The sequence below is a fragment of the Felis catus genome, chromosome B4, assembly GCF_018350175.1.
Source record: "Felis catus isolate Fca126 chromosome B4, F.catus_Fca126_mat1.0, whole genome shotgun sequence".
Taxonomy (NCBI): Eukaryota; Metazoa; Chordata; class Mammalia; order Carnivora; family Felidae; genus Felis; species Felis catus.
In genome coordinates, this window is record NC_058374.1 from 39,171,831 (window position 1) to 39,184,284 (window position 12,454).

The window sequence follows — 12,454 nt, forward strand, 5'->3', positions numbered from 1 at the left end:
ACACAGAAAAAAAGTAAGTTGGAGGGCTTAATGGCAAAAGGTTGAAAAGGACATACTAATCCTCCTTGGGGACTGGAGGTTACTGGAAGAAAGTCATAAATTTCAAGCCTATCTTTAGCTTAATTTCTAAAGCTCATTTTAGTTTTTGAAAAGATCCTACAATCATATGATTTGAAAACTAACACATATAAAGAAACAACACATATAAAGAAACAGTGAAAATTAATCTGTCCAATTTTCAACTCTTGCCCCAACTCCAAGTAATCAGTTTTGGTTTTTGTTTTTTTTTTTTTTAGTCTTTGGGGGTATTCTTCCAGACTTCTTTAGGTTCACACAAGCCAAATTTTTCCCCCACACATAAAATTTACGGGGTTTTTCTGCAGCCATCCCTCCCCCAACTTAATATGTTCTTAGAGATATTTCTGCATCAATAGATTGAGAGTAACCTCATTCCCAGCCCCTACCACAGAACCTGGCTCATGCAATACCTACTGGTTGAACAAATGAGTGCAATCTGTTTTGAAGATGCAGAAAATTCCATGGTACCGACATACCATAATTTATGTAACAAGTCCCTTGTTGATGGTATTTAGCATGTCTCTGACTTTTTGCTACTGTTAAGAATGCTGCAAAACCACAAATTGATTCTTCTGCCATCTTACCTGTCTACTTGTATATCTGTAGGAGGACATCTGTGAGATGGAATTTCTGGGTCAAAGACTATTATTTAGATTCTGGCAGATACTGTCCAAATGCCCTCTCTGAAGGTTATGCTCATTAACATTACCACCAGAAATGTAGAGAATCCCTACTTCCAACAACCTCTCCAAAAAGGCACATTATCAAACTTTTGAGTTTTTGACAATCTGATAGTAAAAAATTGTCTGGTGTAATTTGTACTTCCCTGATTCTGAGTGAGGCCAGATGTTTCTAATGATTTGCTGGTCTTCTACCATTCAGAGATTCCTAGGAGTACTTTATATATTACAGAGATGAGCCCTTTATGAACATGAGTAACAATACTTCTCCCAGTTGTTGCTTGTTTTTTGTTTTTGTTGGTTTTTTTTTTTTTTTACTTTGCCTGGAGTACCTTTTAGCTATGTAAAAGGGTTTTTTTGTTTGTGTTGTTTTAATTTTTATGTAGACCATAGCCTTAATTAATTGTAATTTCCTGGCCAGTAGGAAATGTGAACTATTCACCTTGTGTAATACACACTTGATATATTCCTGAGTAAATAATTTCTGTATCAACACCCACTTACCAGCATCGCTCTACTGTGGCATACCTAACTGTTCTCCTCTGCTATTATCCTGCTTATTCTCGTCCATTCTGGTTAATTCTCTCCCTCTCCTGTCTTTGCTCTATGATTTGTATCGTCTGTGACAGAACAAAGTGTTCGGCCCCATAGTGTTGTTGCTTCTCTCCTCCAAAGTATACCAGAAATAATAACGTACAATTACAATAACATTTTCCATTATTATGTCCCATTTTTTCCCTAGATTACATACCCTTGGGAAGCTAAGAAATTCGTTTATTATATTCCTTGTGCCTAAGAATAAAGATATGATGTGGTGGGTAAGAAAATAATATCCTCCACATTCCACAGCAGTACTAGGGCATTTGTTATAGAAGTGCTTGAATAACTTTTAAATCAGGATGCTAAAATATAAGCCAAAAGCCTTAAGAAACAGACTGATAGAAACTTAAAGCATTTCTTTCCTTATTTGAATCCTTGTTTCAAAATATCTCCTTGGAAAGAGCAAAGGGGTATCCCTTCCAATTCACATGCTACCATTTTTTTTTTTGTTTTATTTTATGTTCTTTGAACAGCAATATTTACTTGAGGGACCATGACAGAAAGTAGGAGGTATGCTCTCGAAGATTTTCCCCTTCAATTTCATTCACAGGTATAACAAATACTTACTCTTTTCTGGCATCTACAGCTCTCTTTTAGGGCTGTGTACCGCCAGAGAAACCAAACAGGACAATGTGCGACCCAGAGCCAGGAGCAGAGGGCTGTGCTGCCGTCCCACTGAGCTCACACCTTCTTTAGGTCTCCTTTGGTCATTACAGATTTGGAATCACTCCCAGGAGTTGCCCAATGGGGCTCAGTGGAGGTAGAGAAAAAGGGGGCAAGTGCCTAGGAGTTATAAGTAGCCCATATAACTGGATGGCTCTGGAGTATTTACAAGTTAATTCAAACCTACTTCAGCAAGCTATTTTAAGGATTTATAGCAGAGACCATATGGCATTCTGTGAGCATCCTAAAGACATGAAAAATGTAAATACAGAAGGGGAAATGAAGAGCATAACAGGAAAGGAAACAAGGGCAGACAACCATCATACTGTACTTCATCAACTAATGCAAAATTCAGCCATGAAAAGACCAACATGAAGATCGTTAAATAAGCTACCCAAACATTTTCAGTCTATTTGTGCCTCTGTCAGATACTCAAAAAGAGGAGGAAAGCCCACTCTCTCTATCCCTGTTCTCTTTACAATACCTGAAAGCACTGATAGAAAAGGGGGCTCTTTTTATTAAGCGCTGTTTTCCAGTGATGAGATTCATTTGCTTCATTTCTGTAGGCAAAGACAAAGATATTAGATAGGCGGTAGGGACAGATTGTGCTACAAATAGTCACGAGGATGTGTAGCCACAGCACATGGCGATCCGGAACCATGGCACTTGGGGAGGCGCTGGTGAGCACAGTGTATCAAGGACCCCTTGCCACACATCTATTCATGACATCCTAGGAGCGCTATTCAGGGAACATGGCTTCATCATTCGGTCACACAAAGGATGCTAGGCTCAGACTGCTAAGTACACAGGGTCCGTACCTTTCTGTAGCACACTTAAGCTTAAGCTGATGCTACGGTGCAAGACTTAGGAAAATAAAGAGTATTAGAAAGAGAATAAAATTATAGTACCGAATCTTCTGGTCAGTTTATGAAATGGGAAGTGTACTTTGATTGCTCCAAAAATTTTGGGAATGATAAAAAGATACACTACCACTATAAAACTGAAAGAATTCACAGAATTTCAAAAATTGGTACATTTCTGGCCTTCTCTACACCATATACCAAAACCGACAATAGAAAATCTAGCTAGACTAAATACGTGCTTCTTCAAGAGGTTCTGGTGAGGTAAGACTAACAACTAACTGGAAGTGTCATCTTCTTCTCTCTTCTGTGCCTTAGCTGTGGCACTGTTACCAGATCCATGTCTTCGTTCCCACAAAGTTTAGTGCTGAGGCTTACTTTGAGATCCCAGTCAGTGTATCTTATCTAATTGGCATCATTCCATTCCAAAATAAAGAGCTTCGCCCATCCAGGCAAATGCTGTAAAATATAAAGTGTGCCCTGCCCTTTTCGGATTCCCCTAGGTTCTGCACACACACTGGCATCACCGCTGTGCAGGAAAAAGCAAGATCACCTCAGCACAGGAGGCAAAGGCTGCAGGGTCTTCTACTACCTCACTCTGAGTTTCCTCTTCACCATTTTTACCAAGAGCACCTGAGTCAGTTTATGGCAAAACAGTTGGAGCTAATTTTGCAAATAGTACATTCGAAATGCTGATGATACCTTTGATGGAGTATCATCATATAGAGGGGCTGGTGGAATTAAATTATTGAATGTGACTCCTATTCTTTGATAAAGACATTTTTTAACAAACTGTATGGTCTGAGAGAAAGCTCTCCCCAAAATACAGTTTATTAGCAAATATTCTTTCAGAAACGTGTGGCTTGCTGAATTAAATGTGTTGATAAACTTCATCCTCTACATGAAGCCTGATGTGTGTGCATATCACTACGTCTTAGTATTGCTTCAAACTGGCACTTGTACACAAGATGTCTGAAAGGTCTAGCGAATACGTTCTGTCTACACTGCAGCAAAAAGACAAATGTCAGGGCCCTTGAAGGCAGCCTATTTAGCTAATGTCATAAAAAAGCAGTTATGGGTTAGTTGGGAAGAAGAATATAATGGTTTTAATTCTCAATAATAAAATAAAAACTTTGGGGGGACAATAATGATTAGAGATTTGGTTGCATCAATCTCTTACTGGACAAATCCCCTTCACCATTTCTGGGCCTTAGTTCACCCAAGGGAATTTTCTTAGGTGTCACCACCCTTAGGTGTGCCCACACCACAACACAACACAACTCTGCCATAAAGACACTACTCATAGGCCAAAATGAACAAATCAGGAGACTATAGATGCTGGAGAGGATGTGGAGAAATGGGAACCCTCTTGCACTGTTGGTCGGAATGTAAACTGGGGCAGCCGCTCTGGAAAACAGTGTGGAAGTTCCTAAAAAAATTAAAAATAGAACTACCCTATGACCCAGCAATAGCACTGCTAGGAATCTACCCAAGGGATACAAGAGTGCTGATGCATAGGGGCACTTGTACTCCAATGATTATAGCAGCACTTTCAACAATAGCCAAATTATGGAAAGAGCCTAAATGTCCATCAACCAACAAATGGATAAAGAAGATGGGGTTTATATATATAATGGAACACCACTTGGCAATGAGAAAGAATGAAATCTGGCCATTTGTAGCAATGTAGATGGAAATGGAGAGTATTATGCTAAAGTGAAATAAGTCAGGCAGAGAAAGACAGATACCATATGTTTTCACTCATATGTGGATCCTGAGAAACTTAACAGAAGACCAGGGGAAGGGGCAGGGGCAGGGGAGAAGTTACAGAGAGGGAAGGAGGCAAACCATAAGAGACTCTTAAATACTTGAGAACAAATTGAGGGTTGATGGGGGGTGGGGGAGAGGGGAAAGTGAGTGATGGGCATCGAGGAGGGCACCTTTTGGGATGAGCACTACGTGTTGTATGCAAACCAATTTGACAATAAAATATATATAAAGAACAACAACAACAACAACAAAAAGACACTGCTCATAGAAACTAGGATGGAACATCTATATGACTGAACCACGTGGCAGCCAAAATATGCTTTATTAAGAAAGCCTTCCAGAGCACCTGGCTGGCTCAGTCAGTACAGCATGTGACTCCTGACCTTGGAGTTGTATGTTTGAGCCCCACATTGGGTGGAGAGGTTAATTAAAAATAAAACCTTAAAAAACAAAAAGGCTCCCTTTCTAGGTCTTGTATGCCTCTATGCCACAAACAGCTGAAACCAACAGCTTGAAACTAAAAGAGTTGAATCCGACAGGTTTTTCATGGGATACCTAAAACCATGCCCATAGATCATGGATGAAATCCAAAGTAGGACTGATTTCCAGATTAGCTGGCTGTTCTGTGAAAGAGCCAATGAAATCAGAAAATGGCAAAAGGCAACATCCATTAAAGAAACAGTTTTCTGGTAAAGACACTAAGAGATGGGTCGTTCAGCTGAACTTTGGTCTTAAAACTATCACCAGCTACCTATGATTTTGTTACTTAACCTCTCAGATGGATCCTTAAAATACAAAGATTCCCAGATATTTCAATGATGAACAAAACAACAGCTAAAAAGTGTTTTGTGTTCCTTAGAGGAAAACTGTTACATAAGCTCAAAAGATATGACAATCTCCATACATGTTAGTATTGATAAGCATAAAAATATTCCTTTACAAAAGGTAATGTTGTGCAAGATTTTAAATCTTGAATTTTTATAGAGAGATTTTTGTGTATGACAAAAAGGATTTATTTCACTGTGCACAAATATATTAACTAATTCTCATCTTCACAACTGTAGATTTTACTGTATCAATATGCTAAAAACACACAACTATTAGGGGAAAAAAACATACCTGCAAAGTCTATCTTGTAGCTGAATTTGGAAGTAGTAAAAGAAATGGCGCCACAAGGGTTTGTTTTGAAGCTTTTTTCGATATCTTCACTGCTAACTGTACACTGAATGTTGGTGTCCGGCTTTAAGACAAACCAGAGAGTGTCATTTACCAGCTGTTCATGTCAATGACTTGGCCACAGAGGCGGTTCTGTGGTCACAGAGACAGAGACTGGCGTGATGAGGGGAACTGACTGAGCGCCTGATCTAGTTCCCACACACAGGGAGAATCACGGCTAAGCAAGCGTGTGCAAAACGGTGTAAGGACTTCCAGCGAAGAAGCTCCAGCAACTGGTGAGAATCCCTCTCTCCAGATTGTTACAATTTCTACAAATGATTACAATAATTACAACTTCCTAACCGGCTCAACTTAAATCTTCTTTAGGTAGGCTTCTAAGTAAAGAAAGACCACCAAGCTTCTGGGTACTGGCTGAAATTCACTAGCCGTGACTCTGGACAGATTCCGTTAGCCTTTCTGAGTTTTGCTCTCTTTGACCATGAGACAGAGTGTTAACATCTGCTTCAGAGCTGCTGTGAGGCTAAAGTAGAAAATATACCTGCAACATCTAACATAATACCTGGCGGACACAAGGTGCTTAATATGGGCTTGCTCTCTTCCCCTCCTCCTCGTTCACCAAATGGAACTTGGAGTTGTTCAGCCATACTGAGACTACGCAACTCAGTCACACTCGCCTCTGTACACACAGTGAACTCGCACTGCTTCTTCTAAATACATGATTGAGGGGCGCCTGGGTGGCTCAGTCGGTTGGGCGTCCGACTTCGGTTCAGGTCATGATCTCACGGTCCATGAGTTCGAGCCCCGCATTGGGCTCTGTGCTGACAGCTCAGGGCCTAGAGCCTGCTTCAGGTTCTGTGTCTCCCTCTCTCTCTGTCCCTTCCCCCACTCACACTCTATCTCTCTCTATCAAAAAAATGAATAAACGTTAAAAAAAAATAAATAAATACATGATTGAGAAAACCTGGGGAAAGGAGAAGGAAAGGACTAGAAGAATTTCTCACTTTTCTTTTAGTCAAGCTACCTGATTTCCTTAAGGTTTGATTTCCTTCCAGGTCTGCACTGCTACTTTGTGCGTCAGCAAAGTGATGCTGAGTGAAGGGGACGCCCTTGTGCTACATTCTGGAAAGGAGGTACCTGAAACATGTGCCACTTCCCGCACTCCGCCAAGTAAAACCAGCCCCACTGGGTGTCTGACGTGTCCATCTCATCCATCTCACTATTTGCCGTTCCGGGTAAAAATTCTTCTGCTTTGTGAAACATCTCCTGAAGAGCCAGAAAGGGGCAGAAGAAGAAATATACGTTTCTTAACAATCAATGTACTTTTTATACATCTTTTTTCTTCTCACAAAGAACTGTATTCCAAGTGTCCTTACCACGGTGACACTTCAAAAATACCATCCTCTGGGGTGCCTGGGTGGCTCAATCAGTTAAGTGTCCAACTCTTGATTTTGGCTCAGGTCATGATCTCATCATTTGTAAGATTGAGCCTCACATCAAGGCTCTGCACTGACAGCATGGAGCCTGTTTGGGATATTCTCTCTCTCTCTCTCTCTCTCTCTCTGTCCCTCCCCTGTTTGCACTCTTTTTCCCTCTCTCTCAAAATAAATAAATAAACTTAAAAAATAAAAATACCATTTTCCCTGGCATATTGACTCTGAAGACAAACATTTAAAAAGGCTGAATATCACTGCTTAACAAATAAAACAAATAATAATACACTTAAGATATATCAATGTGCCAATGATTTAAGATATTTCAATATCTATAAGCACTCCAGATTCTCAGTACAGAGCCAAGAAATTTCTGTCTTACCATATGTTCACATATTTGGTCAAAAGAATCCATGTATCACATTAGTTAAAACCAAATACACCTGAGTTTTGTTTTAAACATTCATTACTTCATTTAATGACATGGAAAGATGTTTGCAATCTATAGAGTTAAGTAAAAAGGGAGATTACAATACATAGAAATAGTATAATCCAATTTTAATAAAAAATTCATCTATATTTACCCACATGAATGTATTTGGATGTACATGTATGTATGTGTATATATACACACACACATACAGGCACGCACACACACAGAAGAAAGTTTGGATGTATATACAATTTATCATAGTTTTTTTCTGAGTGTTAGGATAATTTGCAGTAACTCTTATCTAGCTCTTAAAATATGCCAAACAGGGGCGCCTGGGTGGCGCAGTCGGTGAAGCGTCCGACTTCAGCCAGGTCACGATCTCGCGGTCCAGGAATTCGAGCCCCACGTCAGGCTCTGGGCTGATGGCTCAGAGCCTGGAGCCTGTTTCCGATTCTGTGTCTCCCTCTCTCTCTGCCCCTCCCCCGTTCATGCTCTGTCTCTCTCTGTCCCAAAAATAAATAAACGTTGAAAAAAAAATTTAAAAAAAAAATATGCCAAACACTAAGTGCTGTACATATAATAGCTCATTTAGGACTCACAACAATCCTGTAAAATAGGTATTATTATCCCAAATTTATAAATGAGGAAACTGGAGCACAGAGAGGTCATACAAAAAGGAAGCCAGGATTCAAACCCAGGCAGTCTGGATCCAGGGCCTGTGCCTGTAACCACCATAATATACTGCTTTGTACTTCATCAATGATGACTTTATAATCATCACTATATCAAGTAACTCATGTACACGTGATCTTTGAAAAGTTTTAAACATTCTTGGGTAGAGACTAGGATGAAGACAGGGTCACCAGAAAAAGTGCAATGAGGTTAGCCAAAGAAGACTAACTATCTGGAATGTGTCCTCAGGGTTTCTGAGTAAATTTAAATTGCACAATTAATATATGAAAATATTCTCCTTGCAAAAAGTCAAAACATTCAAGATAAAGCTAAAAACGTTTTCGACCATCATCACTTCCATTTCTGGTATCTTCTCTCCTTCCTTCCTCAGGGTTAACCAAGACTATCAACTTACTATGTGTGTTTCAGATGTGTGTGTGTGGCGGGGGGGGGGGGGGCGGTTAACCATATACACACATACAAACATATAGTTATCGGTGATTTGTTAAAAATTGTATTTCCTACAGCTGTGATTTATTTTACAAAGAATATGTAACTACTTGAGTAATTTATAAAACATTTGTTTTAAATTTCATTACTTAAGATGGTCCACCCTGTATCCAGAAGCTGTATAACCTAGGATAAGTTTCTAATTACCTCATCTAGGCCACAGTTTCTGCTTCATAAAATGGAGATTAAAGGCTCCTTCCTCATTGGGCTCTTGTTAGAAATGAATGAGATAATGCAGTAAAGTACCAAGTACAGTACCTGAGCTCAATGAAGGGGGCTTGTTATTTTTTATTCATGTTTGGAAACTTCTCCAAGGAATGCTTTACGATTATTTTCTGGATTTTTCCTTCATGTTTTAAAGTGGATTGGCTGCTAAGAAATGAAAAATACAACACCCTAGGGTCAAGAGCTTCAGGTACAGGACCCACTATTTGCCTTATACCTTTCAATCAGAAAATAAAGCCAATGGTTTAAAATTTAAGATCAATTGTTCATATTAACTATTCCAGCTCCTGCTCTTTCTTCTATTATTGTTCACATCACTTGTTCGTTCCACTGTGAGAAAGCAAGAATGACCTAAATTTATTTTTTCTTCTGAAAGTAACTCCCAAAATTTAGAAAGATGAGTTTAAAGGTAATAGTTAAGGTAAATATTTGGCTTAGGAGTTCTATCTTTTTTTACTAGAAGAGGGAAATAAAAACAAGAAATGGGAAACAGAAAACACCCTTTACACAGTATACATGCATCACTTGTGCTTTGCTATGTCACACTGTCCCAAAGATCACACTTTAAGCCAGGCTACAAATGTAAGTACTTTACCAAAGTCCTTCCAGAATTTCCTGTCATAAATAGCTTTAGGTGGGACTTAGGACAGACTCATATTTATCCTTATTTTGGAGAGGGCATCACTATAGGCAGGTGCCACCGTAGTGAACATTTCTAAAGCACTTCAAATTCCACAAAATATTTTGTCTTTTACAACCCCATGTGCAGGAAAAGTCACTATCTTCCAATCAAAGTTAGAGACAAAATCAAGCAGGGAAAATGCAGTTATTTTGTCTAGAATCATAGTTAGTGGGGGGTGGGGGGGCTAGGGTGGTGGAGTAGCAGGAGGACCCTAGGCGTGCCTCACCCCTCGAACACAGCTAGACAAATATCAAATCATTCTGAACACCCAAGAAATCGATCTGAGGACAGAACAAACTGCACAACTAGGGGGAGAGAAGAGGCCACACTGTGGAGGGTAGGAGGTGCAGAGACATGGTTTGGGGGAGAGAAGGATCACAGGTGCTGCAGAGGGGAAGGAGCCATGGTCATGGAAAGACACAGAGAGGGAGAGAGGGAGGGAGAGAAATAAAGAAAAGAAAGAAAGAAAGGAAGAAAGAAAGAAAGAGAAAGAAAGAGAGAAAGAAAGAGAGAAAGAAAGAAAGAAAGAAAGAAAGAGAAAGGAAGAAAGAAAGAAAGAAAGAAAGAAAGAAAGAAAGAAAGAAAGAAAGAAAGAGCGAGCACAGAGGGAATCATACAAGGAAAACACTTTCCCAAAGTCATTGGGAAAACAAGAGGGGCTGATTATGGCGAGTTTTTATAACCAGTGGGGCTCAAAGACTGAAGTTTTCGAAGTCTGCACTGTGGCTGGTGTGGAGCCTGGTAGGCACTGTGGTGCTCTTGTGGGAAAGCAGGGCAGAGGCCCAGGAGCAGACAGTGTGATCTGAGGATCCCCTGGATGGACTGGGAGAAATGGTTCTCCCTTCTTGGAGCACATCTGGGAGAGGTGGTGGTGCCTCTCAGGGGACAAAATAGCCAGCAGGTGCCATTGCACTGCCCCATTTATTAGCATAAGGGCAGAGACACCTGCTGAGGGTGGCTAACCTGGGCACCAGCTTTTTGCTGTGCTTTACTCTAAACTCCAAGCTCCTGCACTTCAGTGCCACGGCCTTTCTGAGACAAACCAGCACCAGCCCAGTGAGACCCTTCTCCAGAGGACCAGTGCACGTCTGTGCCACACTGTCCCTAAAGTTTAGAGTTTTATAACTCAGTGGGCCTGCCTGGGATACAACACAGGTGCACTATACTGCTGTGTAGGCAGATAGCTGGGACATAGGGTGAAGGCAGGGATCTCAGGGACACTTGGAAAACAGAGAGACTGTTTGCTCTTCTGGGAGGGCTTCCCAGACAGCGGTGGTTGCAAACTCCCCTTTCCAGTGTGAATGAGAGGGCTGGTGCCATTTCCCTCCCCTGTCCCACAGCATAAACTAACTTCAGTAACAGCACAGTGCCAACAGTGGTGACCTAAACTGCTTACACCAAGCTCCACTCCCGTGCACTCTGCAGGTGCTTCTTTACTACGGCAAGTGTGCCTGAGAACCAGAGTAGTGGGCCCCTCCCCCAGAAGGCCAGCATAAACACCCCCCACCCCACCCAGTCTACTGACCATAGTGTGCTACAAAGCCCTAGCTTTAGTGGAAATAGGATCTGGTCTCTTTTAACAAGGAGACCTGAGCACACCCAGTTAAAATTTGCCACACTCTGGTCAAGGTCCAAACACTGCCTACTGTAGACAAGGAGAGCCTCTGCAGATGACTAGTCTGAAGGATAGAGTAGCTAAGACACAGAAGCAGAGTGCACACAGCACACACCAGAGAAACTCCCTGAAGCACAAGGACCTGGACACTATGTGACCTCTTCTTCAAAAAGCCTCAGGAACAGGAAACATAACAGGCTTCCCTAACACAGAGAAGAAGACATAGACCTAGACAAAATGCGAAGATAGAAGAACTCATCCCAAAAGAAAGAACAAGAAAAAGTCATGGTCAGGGATCTAATCAAAACAGATGTAAGTAATATGCCTGATTCAGAATTTAAAGCAACAATAATAAAGATACTAGCTGGGCTTGAGAAAAGCATGGAAGACACCAGGGAGTCGCTTACTGCAGAGATAAGACCTAAAAACTAGTCAGGCCAAAATAAAAATGCCAAGATGGAAAACTGGTAGGATGTAATGAACACAAGGATGGAAGAAGGAGGGGAATGGATAAGTAATGCAGAACGATAACATTATCAGGGTGTCTGGGTGGCTCAGTCAGTTGAATATCTGGCTCTTGATTTCAGCTCAGGTCATGATCCAAGGGTCATGGGATCAAGCCCCACATAGGGTTCCACACTGAGCGTGCAGCCTGTTTAAGATTCTCTCCCTGTCTCCTCTACCTCTTTCCCTGGCGTGTGCTCTCTGTCTCTCAAATAAAAGAAAAAAGAATTTAAAAACAAGATAAAATTATGGAAAATAATGAAGCAGAAAAGAAGAGGGAAAGAAATATATTGGATCATGAATGTAGACTCAGAGAACTCAGCAACTTCATAAAGTATAACATTCATATCATAGGAGTCCCAGAAGAAAAGAGGGAAAGCGGGGTAGAAGGTTTATGTGAACAAATTACAGCTGAAAAATTCCCTCATCTAGGGAAGGAAACAGACATCCAACTCCAGGAGGCACAGAGAATTTGAATCTAAATCAACAAAAGCAGGCCAACACCAATACATATCGTAGCAAAACTTGCAAAATATAGAGATAGGGAAACATTTTA

The 12,454-nt window shown here is 40.8% G+C and overlaps 1 protein-coding gene across 5 annotated transcripts in view; it reads right to left on the bottom strand.

Moving 5' to 3' along the window:
- PARP11 (poly(ADP-ribose) polymerase family member 11) overlaps positions 1–12,454 on the bottom strand; it is a 66,591-nt gene that overhangs the window by 12,165 nt on the left and 41,972 nt on the right. For 3 of the 5 annotated variants that reach the window (XM_023256689.2, XM_006933421.4, XM_023256687.2), the window contains 3 exons: positions 6,962–7,090; positions 5,771–5,891; positions 2,506–2,581 (listed from right to left, as the gene is read on the bottom strand). In XM_023256689.2, coding sequence (XP_023112457.1) covers positions 2,506–2,581; positions 5,771–5,891; positions 6,962–7,087 — 323 coding nt within the window. In that variant the 5' untranslated portion in view covers positions 7,088–7,090. Of the gene's footprint in view, positions 1–2,505; positions 2,582–5,770; positions 5,892–6,961; positions 7,095–9,130; positions 9,245–12,454 lie in introns of those variants that run through there. The other 2 variants (XM_023256688.2, XM_023256690.2) reach the window with 2 other exon arrangements.